A 12624-nucleotide genomic window follows, 5' to 3' on the forward strand; every position below is an offset into this window, starting at 1 on the left:
TCTTGTCTCTCGTTCCGCTACGAGAGTTAGAGAGAGAGAGAACAGGCTGGAAACGCTGCGAGGCCCAATCAGAGCGTTCGCCTTGATCCGCTGATTTCGCACAATCAAACCTGAACAGACGGCTCGATGTGGCTGTGAGCTCAAGTGTGGGCGATCTGGGGAATGACAGCCAGCAGTGAGCTGCTGAGGCGGGGATCAAGCTCCAGGTGTAGAAGCGAGCATTCACCCCGAGTCGCAATGGCTGGTCAGCGATTCTTCCAAGCGCGGGGTAAATATGGTCCAGAGGCAATGAAATGATGCTTTGTGAAGGGGTGAATGGGCTGCAATAGCAGAACAGCTTTTCGAGTCATCTGTTGCTGTCTCTGGCTCAGAAAAATAGTCCGAGAGTGAGTGAGCCAGAGTCGAGTCGGTGCTTCTCTTTCATGTGGGGATTTGGCTGCTTGGCTGCTTTTGAGGCGGGCAATTTCGGTTAGATTTGCATTTCAAGAGCCGGCCAGTCCAGTTTGTAGTCGCTTTTCCCTTCTTCGCAGAGGGCTCCTTTCGAGAGAATGAAATTGAGCATTACAAAACCAGACAAGCCTCGCCGCTGGTGGCAAACGAGCGGATTTAAAAGAAAAAACAAGACAGAAAATATTTAGCCAGCCCAGTCATGCCTTTCAGCTTCTGCTTCTGCTGCTGCTGCTGCTGCTGCTGCTGCTGGATCCTTCTTGCAGCTAATGCGCCTGACTGACCGAGTCACCGATTCTTCTCGCTCTGTCTCCGTTCTCCGCGCCTCTTGTTGGCTGGTGACTGGTGAACCCCGGCTCGATCGGTCCAGAACGCGATGGTATAACCCTCTTGGTCCCACCTCGTTCCCTCTTCCTCTCCCCCATCTACACCTGTGACGTCTCCTATCGTCCGACCTCTTCCCTCTGACGGAACCTTCCTGCCATCTTCTCTCTATCACCGTCGAACATTCGTATTTGCTCCCCCTAAAACTCGGGTTGCCACCACTTCAAAGCACTGCAGAGTCCAAAAAGAGGCGCTCGAAAGAAGCACCGACGACCACCCCATAACTGGCTCAATCATGACCAGCTTCGCCGTGCAGTTTGCACGCCAGCAGAGGAACGCCTTCCAGGCTGCCTCGAAACTTTCTTCGTCGGCTTCGACCTCCAACATTGTTGCCGCTGCCGCCGCTTCCACATCCTATGCCTCTACCCCCAGCGCCGCAAGAGCCTTCTCCACCGCTAGGAATAACCTCCCCCGCTCCGCGCACCTTGCACGATCGCAACGTACTCAGCTTGCCCTCTCAAGACATATCTCCACAAATCAGCCCAAAGAGCAGGCCGCCGCTGCCGCTGCCCAGACCTCTGCCGGCGTCCGCCCAGAGCCGTCGCCTGCTTTCCAGCAGTCCAAACCCGCTCCGCTCGCCTCGAAATACGATGCCAACAAGCTCGACGAGTCGTTTGTCGGCATGTCTGGTGGCGCCATCTTCCACGAGATGATGCTGAGGCACGACGTCAAGCATGTCTTTGGCTATCCCGGTGGTGCCATTCTGCCCGTCTTTGACGCTATCTACAACTCGAAGCACTTTGACTTTGTGCTCCCACGTAGAGAGGACGGCGCTGGTCACATGGCCGAGGGCTACGCTCGTGTCACGGGCAAGCCTGGTGTGATTCTCGTCACCTCGGGTCCTGGTGCTACCAACGTCATCACGCCCATGCAGGACGCTATGAGCGACGGTACGCCGCTGGTTGTCTTCTGTGGTCAGGTCGCCACCTCGGCCATCGGCTCGGATGCCTTCCAGGAGGCTGATGTCGTCGGCATCTCGAGATCATGCACCAAGTGGAATGTCATGGTCAAGGACATTGCCGAGCTCCCTCGTCGCATCAACGAGGCCTTCAAGATTGCAACCTCAGGTCGCCCCGGTCCTGTTCTTGTCGATCTGCCCAAGGATGTCACCGCTGGTATCCTCCGTCAAGCTATTCCTTACAGCCAGACGCAGCCCAACATGATCACCAGCCTGCCCAGCCGACAGGTGGCGCGCAACCGCCGCGGTGCCACGTTCCAGCAGAACACCAACCTGCGCTCGTCGGAACAGGACATCCTCACTTCGGAGCTGCAGGAAGCCGCCCGCCTCATCGGCATCGCCAAGCGACCCATCATTTACGCTGGTCAGGGTATTCTCTCGTCCCCCGACGGCCCCAAGCTGCTGGCCAAGCTGGCCAAGGAGCACAACATCCCCGTCACCACCACCCTGCAGGGTCTCGGTGCCTTTGACGAGCTCGACCCGCTCAGTCTGCACATGCTCGGCATGCACGGATCGGCCTACGCCAACCTGGCCATGCAGGACGCCGACCTGATTATTGCGCTCGGTGCGCGATTCGACGATCGTGTTACGGGCAAGATCGACAAGTTTGCCCCGCACGCTCGTGCTGCAGCGCTCGAGAACCGCGGCGGTATCATCCACTTTGAGGTGATGCCCAAGAACATCAACAAGGTGGTGCAGGCGACGTGTGCGATCGAGGGCGATGTCGTCGCCAACCTGGGCAAGCTGATGCCTTTCCTAGAGGGCAATGCCCCGGACAGGAGCGAGTGGCACCAGCTCATCAAGAGCTGGAAGGAGGCGTATCCTTTCACGTACGAGCCGTCCAAGCAGGGCGAGCTCATGAAGCCGCAGGAGGTGATTGAGGCGCTCGACGCTGCCGTGGCGGATCAGAAGGACAACGTCATCATCTCGACCGGTGTCGGCCAGCATCAGATGTGGGCTGCGCAGCACTACCGCTGGCGTCACCCTCGTACGTGGGTCTCATCCGGTGGTCTGGGAACCATGGGTTTCGGACTGCCCTCGTGCATCGGTGCCAAGGTGGCGGCGCCCGAGAAGATTGTTGTCGACATTGACGGCGATGCGTCATTCAGCATGACGGCCATGGAGCTGGCCACGGCTGCGCAGTACAACATTGGCGTCAAGGTGCTGGTGCTCAACAACGAGTTCCAGGGAATGGTGGTCCAGTGGCAGGATCTCTTCTACGAGAAGCGATACTCGCACACCGAGATGCACAACCCGAACTTTGTCAAGCTCGCCGAGAGCATGGGTGTTAAGGCGATTCGCTGCGACGACATCAAAGACCTCCCCGCAAAAATGAAGGAGTTCATCGAGTACGACAACAACAAGCCCATCCTGTTCGAGGCGAGGATCACCAAGAACGAGCACGTCTATCCGTTCTGCCCAGCCTCGGCGGGTCTGCATGAGCTCATCGTGCATCCCAGCCTCAAGCCTATCCCTAAGAGGGACTAGGCCGCTTTTTCCGTCGAATGGTTTTGATATGCAACACATTTTCAGTCTTGGTTTTGCTCAACATCTGCAGTGTGTGTGTGTGTATGACTTTGTTGCGAAGAGCAAAGTGAGGGAGGGAGGGCAATGAGAGCAAGGGTAGGGAGGGAAAGGCGGATCAGATGAAAAGAATGTGGCAGATCGGGGAAAGTCGAGGTGCGAGCTAAATCGGGGATTATGTCTCCACGCGGCGAGAGCGACAGAGAGACGAGAAAGCAGAGAGACGCACCCGAGTTGCGCATGCTCGTGGCCGAGGCCGACTTGTGTTGCTCTGGAGCCTGGACCCTCGCACACGTTGCTTCACTTCTTCTTACACTCACCCCTTTGACGACAAGCTACACCTTTGCTTCAACTTGCTTTTGCGGGCGATTACTGTACGGCCGCCGAGCTCACTGCAACGAGCACACCTACCCACGGCGAGGAGTCCGAGATCAGCGTTTGAAGACCGCTACGGGGTTCTCCGCGAAGGCAGGAGAGCGTCGAGAATGGAGGTCTAGACGATCAATCACACCTACACGCTGCTACGTCTAGCATTCCCACACCCAGCCGTCAATACAGATGTCGGCCTCCGAAGCGTCGACCTCAGACGCAGAGCGGGCGTCCCTCGACACGCCCTCCGCAACCACCACTGCCCACACGAACGGCAAAACCACCTCAGATACCGACAATTACACCGCCAACACCAACGGCGAAGAAGGGGAAGAAGAGGACACATGGCAACCAATTTCCAGTATGACCGACGCTGCTGTACGCACAGAGCTGCAGCGTGTACGCGAGGAGCGCGACACCTTCGAAACACAGTACCGCTCCCTGCTCTCGAAACTCACCACGATGCGCGCCACGCTCGGCGACCGACTACGGCAGGACGCGGAAGAGCTCGATCGACGCGAAACCCAGATCGAATCCCTCACCCTGCAGGTCAGCACGCTCGAATCGACTGTGTCTACTCTGCGGGACGAGCTGGTGGCGTCGCATGCGGAGACGGATCGGCTGGGGGCGGAGGCAGATACGCTGCGTAAGCGCTTATCCGCGGCTGCTGCTGCTGCCGCTTCTGCGGAGAAGGAAGAGGCGGGAGGCGGAAGGAAGGAGCGCGAGCGGGAGCTGCACGAGTTGGTGGAGCGCGTGAAACTTGACGCGCACGGCTGGGAGGCGACGTGCTTAGAGGAGCGCGCGAAACGGCAGGATGTCGAAGCGCAGCTCGTCGATGCTCGCACCGAAGTCGAACGGGCACAGCAGTCCGAGGCGCACCATCGAGCGCTGGCGGAAAGAGAGGCTGCATCGGCAGCCAACCTGTCCGCGGTGCTGTCCGAGTTCCAGTCGTCTCAGGAGAGCGAGCTCCAGCGTGCCCTGGGTGACCATCGTACGCAGCTCGACGCGCTCTCGTCCTCGCTCTCCGAGTATCGAACGCGCGCAGAGCAGGCAGAGGCGCAACTTGCGCAGAACGCAGACCTGGCATCGCAGGCCGAGACCTTCGCTGCTCAAGTCAAAGAGAAGAACCTGCTCATCGGCAAGTTGCGCCACGAAGCCGTAATCCTCAACGAGCACCTCACGGAAGCTCTACGCAGGTTGAGGAACGACCAGAGCGATGCCAACGTGGACAAGCGGCTGGTGACGAATCTGCTCATCTCGTTCATCACCACGCCCCGGGCTGATGGGAAGCGGTACGAGATGCTCAACCTTATCGCCGGCGTGCTCGGCTGGAAGGATGCAGAACGAGAGGCGGCGGGCTTGCAGAAGAGTGGTGCCGGTTCGTCCCGTCCCGGGTTGGGCGCGAGAGGAGGCTCGTCCAGCAGCATGTCGACGCCGAGGCGTGTCTCGAATGGCGGCGGAGCGGACGAGAGCTTCGGAAACCTGTTTGTCGAGTTCCTCCTGTCCGAGGCTGAGCGCGGCAAGGCAGCCGAGGGTGGGGTGGATGGCGACGCTGCGACGACAACGGCGCCGAGTACGCCTGGGTTGCCGAGCCGGTTGTTTTCGCCGACCAGGACGTCGTTTGCTTCCGAGCCCATATCGCCGAGCAAGAGCGATGCGGGGGTGGCGTCGATGGTGGGCAGTCCCACAGCAGCGGGGGCGGGCGAGGGGTCAGCGGGTAAAGCTGCTAGCGGGGGCGGGTTGGGGTCGTATTTCGGTCTTTCAAGAGGGAGCAAGAAATAAACTGGGACGTTTGCATCGTATGTCGTTCTCGTACGTCTTGATCGTTCCACGCACACAATACCATGCACTTTGAAGCCACACACACAAACTCACAAGATCGGCACATCACACCACGTTCCGATTCTCTTCTGCCGCGCACAGCGTGAACACCGTGACATTTGTCAGCGTTTGCAGCCACTCGAACAAAGGTACAACCCTGGGTGCGATCACTTTGGCTTTTTACTCTTCTTGTCACCGTCCTCGGCCTCCCTCTTGCGCTTGCTCTTGTCCTTGGCGGCGCCGTCCTCGGTCGGGGGGATGAAGGCCTTTGCGCGCTCCGCCTCGCGCTTGTCCTTGTGCTCTGCCTGCTTGGCGAGCTTCTTGGCCTCCTCGGCCTGCTTCTTCTGCCTGGGCTTGAGGAAGTATTCACCGCTCTCGAGCTGAAGGTCGATCTTGCTGGGTTGCTGCGGTGGAGGGAAGGGGGTATATGTCTTTGCTTTCGCTTTGGCCTTCTTCTGTGCTGCGGGTGCTGCGGCTGCTTCTCCTCCTGTTGCTGCAGCGTCGGTCGAGGGCTTCTTCTTCTGGTTCTGCTTCTTGAACTTGGGCAGGAAGCGTTCCCAGTTCTCTTCGGCGAGTTTGGGATCCTTGGCGAGCTCGCGCTTGATCATGAGCTCCTTGATGTGGTAGATGGGGTGGATGTTTTTCAGGCAGTCGATGACAATTCTACGGACCTCTTTGAGGTTTTTGAACTGGCCCATGGCGCTCACTGTGTTTCCCTGCACGAGCACGTAGCAGTTGGTGAGCAGCTCAATGGCCTTGAGCGTGCTCCCGTTGGGCCCGATGATACGTTGTCTTCGCTTGACGAACCTCTCCTTGTTGCGCAACAAATTGCCGATTTTGATCACATCGCACTCGACACCATCTTCCAAGATCTTGACCGCCTGCGGGAAGGGAACAGAGCGCGACAGGAGGCGGATCATGTCCCTCGCTTTGAGGATGACGTAAGGATCGTACGTTTTACGGGTGGTCTTGACCATCATGGAACCTTCGACGAGATCGAGCGTGCATGCGATGCCATGCTTGTCGAGCGCCGAGGTGACATGGCCCCATACTTCTTTGAGGTAGCGTTCGCGGTATTTGGGGAAGAGCGTGGCAAAGGACGATTCTTCGAGAAAGGGGCCCTTGATCTCGTCTGCGGTGAACTTGGGCACTTCCCAGTGGTTGATCGAGTCGTTGTCCCAGGGTTTGTCCTTGCGGTGCTTTTTGTTTTTGGATACCTCTGCGGGGGGAGGGGGCGAAGAGGAGGTGGTTGCGTCCGCCATTGTGTTGAGACTGCTCTCGCTTGGTTGCAAGGTGTGCGGGTCGAGAGTGATGGAGGAGAAGGTGGAGACTGAGCATAAGATGAGAGAGAGAGAAGGGTCTTCCGAACGGCAAACGGGAAAAATTCTAGAAATCCTGTTCGGTCGCGATTGCACAAATTTTCATCGCCGATTTAATTAGCAGCAGACGAATCGGGTAGTGATTCTTCGCATTTGCCGCTTGGACCCTCGTTGAAGACCAACCAACACTTGGCAGACACCGAGCTCCCCGTGCATCCCTCACTTCTACCTCACTTCTACACACCACAACCTTCAGCAATGTCGACCACACCATCACCATCCAAACGACCGCGTATACCCACATCCTCCGCTGTCGCCTCAGCCACCGCCTCGCCTTTTCCCGGTGCTGGTGCTGGCACTGGTCGACCCTCCCATGGCGGACCACGCTCCGTCGGGCCCACTGGCACCTCTGCGCACCCCTCCGTCGGTCCTATGCCCATCGTGGGCCTCGGAATGAGCCTCATGGACACCTATTCCCCCGCACCCGGAACCGTCGACTCTTACGGCATGACCGGATTCACGCCGTACAGCACCACCTCGCCCGCGTACATCGCCGGTGCCGCTTCGGCAGCTTCTCCCATCAGCGCAGCACTGGCACACGGATCGCGCATCCTTTCCGGCATCCAGGCAGGCTCTCCCTTCTACAACAACGGCTCGACGCCCATGATCCCACAGCAAGCACGGTACGCGCCAGGGATGATGCAGCCAACACCGTCCCAGCTGCAACAACATCAGCTGCTAGCAGCACAGCAGGCACAACAGCCGAGACCACCATCAGTACCTCAACACGGCTCGCCCGAGTACTTGAAGCTCGCGTTGCAGCATTTGCAAACCACATTGCTGACGAGACTGGAGAGCGATGCAGAGGCATTCTTCGATGCTGCGTGAGTCTCACATCCACAACGACGGTGCGAGTGACGATAAGAATTCTGACTGACGTTCGAGCTTTTCTTGCTTTTGATAATGGGTGAATAAACGGTAGAGACTCGGCGGTTGCGAGCACAGCAGACTCACGATTGGTCGCTCAAAAAGCTGCCTCGTTCCAGCTGGCCATGGACAACGTGTTGGCGTACCTCGAGAAAAACGGACTGGCAAGCATTCCTCTTCTTCCCCTGCCAGAATCAAATTCTACCGACACTAAAGACACCGCACCACAATCGACCGAGAGTCCAAAGGATGCGGCCTCCACTACAATTCAAGACGCAGCGCCAGCAGTACCAGCTTCGACTTCAGCAGAAGCATCTCCGCCTTCACTCCAGACAGAAATTACCCTGCTGCAACATCAAGCCAAAGACCTCTTCGATCGCCGTCAGAGACTCAAAGAGTCGGCTTCCATTGTCGGCGGCATCCTCGACTCCTAGATCTTTCCTCACCCCGCCATTCTCGCCTGACTTATACCACGCGGTCGTCTGTACCATCATCGCACCTTGTCGTAAAATCACTAGCAACTCGCAACTACAAATACAAAAGCAAACATGACCACACCGCCTCCGCATCGACTAGGCATACTGCTCCAGATCAAGCGTCAAACTGCTCGACGAGTTGACGTCCTGATCCCTGTAAATGCCCACCAAGCTCTGACTCCTCTCGTACAGCGACGCCTTGAGCGAAATGACGATGAACTGGAACTGATCGCTCGCATGCTGTCGGATGTAGTTGCTCACCTTGGCCACGTTTTGCGAGTCGAGCGCGGCATCGACTTCGTCCAGCACGAAAAATGGCGCAGGCTGGAAGCTGTGGATCGCAAACAGCAGTGCGAGCGCCGCCATGGTCTTCTCGCCTCCCGACAGCGCTGTGATGTCACGGAACCGCTTCATGGGCGGAACGACGGAGTAGGTGATGCCGCCCAAGTAGGGCTCTTCGGTGTTCTCGATCGAGAGGTAAGCGGATCCACCCATGGGCGCAGCCTTCGAGCGCGACAGATCCTTGTACGTCGGATCGATCATCTTCGAGATGTGGTTGAACGCCGTATTGAACAGATCACATCGGCGCTTCTTGATCCGGTTGAACTCGTCTCGCGCCTCTTTGGCCTGCCGACGCGAACGGTCAAATTCCTTTTCGGTCTCGGCCAGCTTGGCTTCCGTGTCATCCAGCCGTTCGACGGCCTTCATGTTGGGCGACATCTTTTCGATCTCGGCTGTGATGCTCTCGATGCGCGTCTGCAGCTCGTTGCCCATCGATGCACCACCGTCCTCTCTGGCTTCGTCGTCGAGGCTGCTAAAGTCGACCTGAATACCAAAGTCCGGGGCCGTGAGCGGCTTTTGCGTGTCGTCGTCGTCAATGTTCATAGGTGCATCGACGTCGATGGTCTCTTCGAGTCCCACTTTCGCCAAAGAACCCTTGAGCAAGGGCAGCGCAATCTCTTCCAGACGACATCGACGGTAGATGGCCGCACGTTCCGATCCGAGGGCCTCGATCTCGTCGTTGCGCGCCGAAATCTCCTTGGACAGCGAATCGAGCAGCCTGGATGCCTTTTGTAGCTCGACACGCTTCTCTTCCAACGTCGCCTTCTTTGCTTCGTTCTGCGTCTGCAGTTGCGACAATTGGGTCTGGAGCTCTTCAATCTCTGCGAGCATATCGTCCAGCTCCTCCTGCTTGCCTTGCTTCTGCGCCTCCCACGATTGCAGCTTCTGCCCTTCTCGTGTAATGGCTTGACGGATCGTCTCGAGACGTTCTTGGGTGCTCTGGATCTGCTGGCGCTCGAAGTTGGCCTGATGGTTGAGACGCGCCAGCTGCGACTCGAATTGAAGCCTGGCATCGCTCTGACGCTCCATGAGACGAACTTGACGCTCTTCGTACTCGCGGATGTTGTCTACCCCGATTCGGCGGCAGAAGCTGGCAAAGATGCGATCCTCCTCGCGGTCGACGACCGTCTCGAGCGTCGACATCTTTCGCTGCAACTGGTCCAGCTCATTCTTGGCGGTGCGCAGCTTCGGCTGAATCTCTTTGGTTTGCTTGTCGATATTCTTGAGTTCATCTCGAATGCCAGTGAGACGCGTGCTGACCGCAGCCAGCTCGTCCTGTGCGGACCTGAGGTCGGCCTCGAGACCGGTGATCTTGGCGACCATCTCATCGTCGCTGACAAAGGCGCGCTTCTCCTTTTGCAGCTCCTTGAGCTCGGCCAGGCACTTGTCACGCTGAGTGGTTAGACCTTGCACCTCTCGCTCTTCCCATCGCTTACCTCCGGACGAGCTGGACTGACCACCTGTGATGAGACCGCTCCTGTGGATAACGGTACCTTCGAGCGTGACTGCCTTTGCCTCGACCTTCTTGTCGTAAACAACGGATCGAGCAATGTCCATCGTGTCGCATACAAGCGCGTTACCGCAGGCATGGTGGATGGCTCGTTCGATGGAAGCGTCAAACTGAATTACGTCAACCGCGAGACGAGCACCTCTTGCGATGCTGCGCAGACGGTCGTTGATGGGCTTGGCCTGGATTCGGTCGAGTGGAAGGAAGGTGGCCTGGCCAGAACGAGTGTTGCGGAGATACTCGATGCAGTCGATGGCGGTCTTTTCCTGATCGACAACGATGGCGTCCGTGTTGCGTCCGAGCACAGTCGAGATGGCCGTGTCGTACTTGCGCTGTACAGGTTTGCAGAGATCGACTACACGACCACGCACACCGGGGAAGATGCGCTGCAGCTTTGAAATGGTCTCCTTCATAGCAGCCTCACGCTCCACCTCCTTCAGATCGTTGCCGGCCTGCAAGAGCTTGTTGTAGCAGACCTGGAGGGTATCGTTGAGCTTGGTCTCGCGCTGGTTGATGGCGGTTTGCTTTGCTTGCGTCCTGTTGAGCTCATCGCGAGCTGCTTGCAGGTCCGTAATGATGTGATTGCGCTTGGCCTCAAGCGACGAGTGCCTTTCCGAGAGGGTCGACTCTTCGTCCTTGAGCTTGTCCTTTTGCTTTGAAAATTGCTCCGACTTGTCCTGGAAATCCTTGACAGCGTCCGTTTTGATTCTGGCATCTCGCTTGAGGCCGTCGAGCTCCTGGCGTTCTGCAACCGCTTCGAGATTGGCCTGTGCTTTGAGATTGTGGTATTCGCCCAGGTCGGCCTCGCTGAGCGTGAGACCGGCAGATTCGAGCGCACGCTGCTGCTCCTGAGCAGCACGATCTGCGGCTCGCTGAACGGTTTCGCGATCGCGCTCGAGCTTGGCCAGATTGGCTTGCTGCTTGGCAAGGTCGCGCTCGACCTGCTCGGTCATGCGAGCGCCGTTGTCGAGCTTTTTGCGCGAGATGGCAATCTTTTCTTCGTAAGCGTCGAGCGTAGGGCGGAGGTCCTCGACATCGCGCTGCTTGCGCTTGATCGACTTTTCAACTTGGAGGATCTCGGTTTGTGTTTGACCCTGATCTCGTCGGGCACGCAGCACAGCGTCCTCAGCCTTTTTGTGCTCGGTGCGCAAAGGCCGCATGTTCTTGGCCTGGGTCTTGACAAAGTCGGTGCTGAGCTCGATGTCCTCGTTGATATGAAAGAGCCTCCAGAGGATGTGGTTAAGAATGTGCTGGACTCGCTCTTGCTGAAGACGCTCAAACTTTTCGGCTTCGCTCTTCTGCTCACGGAACTGCTTGAGCTCCGAGTTGATGCCTCTGCGCTTGTTGAAGTTGAAGGTGGAGTTGTCGGTGGCACGTTCTTGAGCCTGCTTGGCACGCTCGTATTCGTCCTTGAGTTCGAGCGAGCCGCTGATCTGGTCGATGAGGCGACTGAGCTCCTTGGCGCCCTGGGAAGCGACGGCTTCAACGTCACCTTGGAAGACGAGGAAGTTTTTGGCTTTCACAAGGATATTGAATTGCTCGAGCTTGGCGTTGTACTGCGCGTACTGGATAGCGCGACCATTGTACCTATATTCGCTGTTTCCGGAGATGGTGATGGAACGCTGGAAACGATGCTCGTAGCCTTTGCCATCCTCGTAGATGGCGGTGACACTGGCTTTGGTGGCGGTGCCTTCGCCCTGGTCGTCGTCGTCGGAGCCCGAGGCATCGTCATCGTCGTCGATGCCCTCACCTGCCCTGCCCATCTTGCGACCTCGAAAGATAAGATCCTTAAGTTGGCTGGATCGAAGCTGTGCAGAGCGGACGCCAAGCACAAACGAGATGGCGTCCATGAGGTTGGACTTGCCGCTACCATTGGGGCCGATGACAGCCGTGAAGGCATTGAAGGGACCGACGACCTGGTGGCCGCGGTAGGATTTGAAGTTTTCGATCTCCAGGCGTTGGAGCGGCATGGTTGCGAGGCAGTCTAGGAGAGGCGCCTGAGCCCTCTATCGAAGGTGTGATGCGATGTCAATTCGTGGCGGGAGGGTCTGATGGTATGACAGAGACAGGCGTTTTCGTTGAAAAAGGTGATAATGATGCAAGTGATGGTGATGGAAGGGTTCTGTCGCAACACCAAAAGCTGGCTCTCGAAAGAGAAGAAGAGCAGCAGCGCGCACTTTGTCGAGAGTCCAACATCAACCGAAAGGAGCCAAAGCAGCAACGACGCGACGCAGAAATTGAATCCGACTCAGCAACGCAGCGCACGCACAGATTCACATTTTGCGACTAATCAACGCGTCCACCCGTTTCGCACGCGCAGCAAGGAAGTGTGCGTTCCATCTGCAGCAGGTTGACTGCGACCAATACGCGTTGAGGGCAAAGAGAGATGGAGCGCGCTCTGCTGCCCCTCCTAGCTTTCGACTTTTATTTCCGACGCACGCCCCACACAAGCAGCGCGCGTTCGGAACGAAAGTCAGGAAAAAGCCTCCCTCCACTCAGCTAAAGCGCTCGCTCTGCACCCTGAAGCCCAAACTCGCGAGCCTGTGCCAA

General features: G+C 57.7%; 5 protein-coding genes across 5 annotated transcripts; 3 read left to right on the plus strand and 2 right to left on the minus strand.

The window, feature by feature from the left end:
- Positions 1–1066: 1066 nt before the first annotated feature.
- EX895_005897 (uncharacterized protein) lies at positions 1067–3277 on the plus strand (the record flags this gene model as incomplete). The annotated part of the gene is made up of 1 exon (XM_029886489.1): positions 1067–3277. The coding sequence occupies one exon, from the start codon at positions 1067–1069 to the stop codon at positions 3275–3277; it is 2211 nt and encodes a 736-aa protein (XP_029736802.1).
- Positions 3278–3871: 594 nt separating this feature from the next.
- Positions 3872–5464, plus strand: EX895_005898 (uncharacterized protein; the record flags this gene model as incomplete). Its single annotated transcript, XM_029886490.1, has 1 exon — positions 3872–5464. The coding sequence occupies one exon, from the start codon at positions 3872–3874 to the stop codon at positions 5462–5464; it is 1593 nt and encodes a 530-aa protein (XP_029736803.1).
- Positions 5465–5670: 206 nt separating this feature from the next.
- On the minus strand, positions 5671–6765 carry EX895_005899 (uncharacterized protein; the record flags this gene model as incomplete). Its single annotated transcript, XM_029886491.1, has 1 exon — positions 5671–6765. The coding sequence occupies one exon, from the start codon at positions 6763–6765 to the stop codon at positions 5671–5673; it is 1095 nt and encodes a 364-aa protein (XP_029736804.1).
- Positions 6766–7080: 315 nt separating this feature from the next.
- On the plus strand, positions 7081–8183 carry EX895_005900 (uncharacterized protein; the record flags this gene model as incomplete). The annotated part of the gene is made up of 2 exons (XM_029886492.1): positions 7081–7706; positions 7805–8183. 2 exons carry the CDS (start codon positions 7081–7083, stop codon positions 8181–8183), a joined length of 1005 nt encoding a protein of 334 aa, XP_029736805.1.
- Positions 8184–8321: 138 nt separating this feature from the next.
- On the minus strand, positions 8322–12044 carry EX895_005901 (uncharacterized protein; the record flags this gene model as incomplete). Its single annotated transcript, XM_029886493.1, has 1 exon — positions 8322–12044. The coding sequence occupies one exon, from the start codon at positions 12042–12044 to the stop codon at positions 8322–8324; it is 3723 nt and encodes a 1240-aa protein (XP_029736806.1).
- Between the last annotated feature and the right edge of the window lie 580 nt (positions 12045–12624).

Source organism: Sporisorium graminicola, chromosome SGRAM_8 (genome assembly GCF_005498985.1).
Source record: "Sporisorium graminicola strain CBS 10092 chromosome SGRAM_8, whole genome shotgun sequence".
In the NCBI taxonomy this organism is placed as follows: domain Eukaryota; kingdom Fungi; phylum Basidiomycota; class Ustilaginomycetes; order Ustilaginales; family Ustilaginaceae; genus Sporisorium; species Sporisorium graminicola.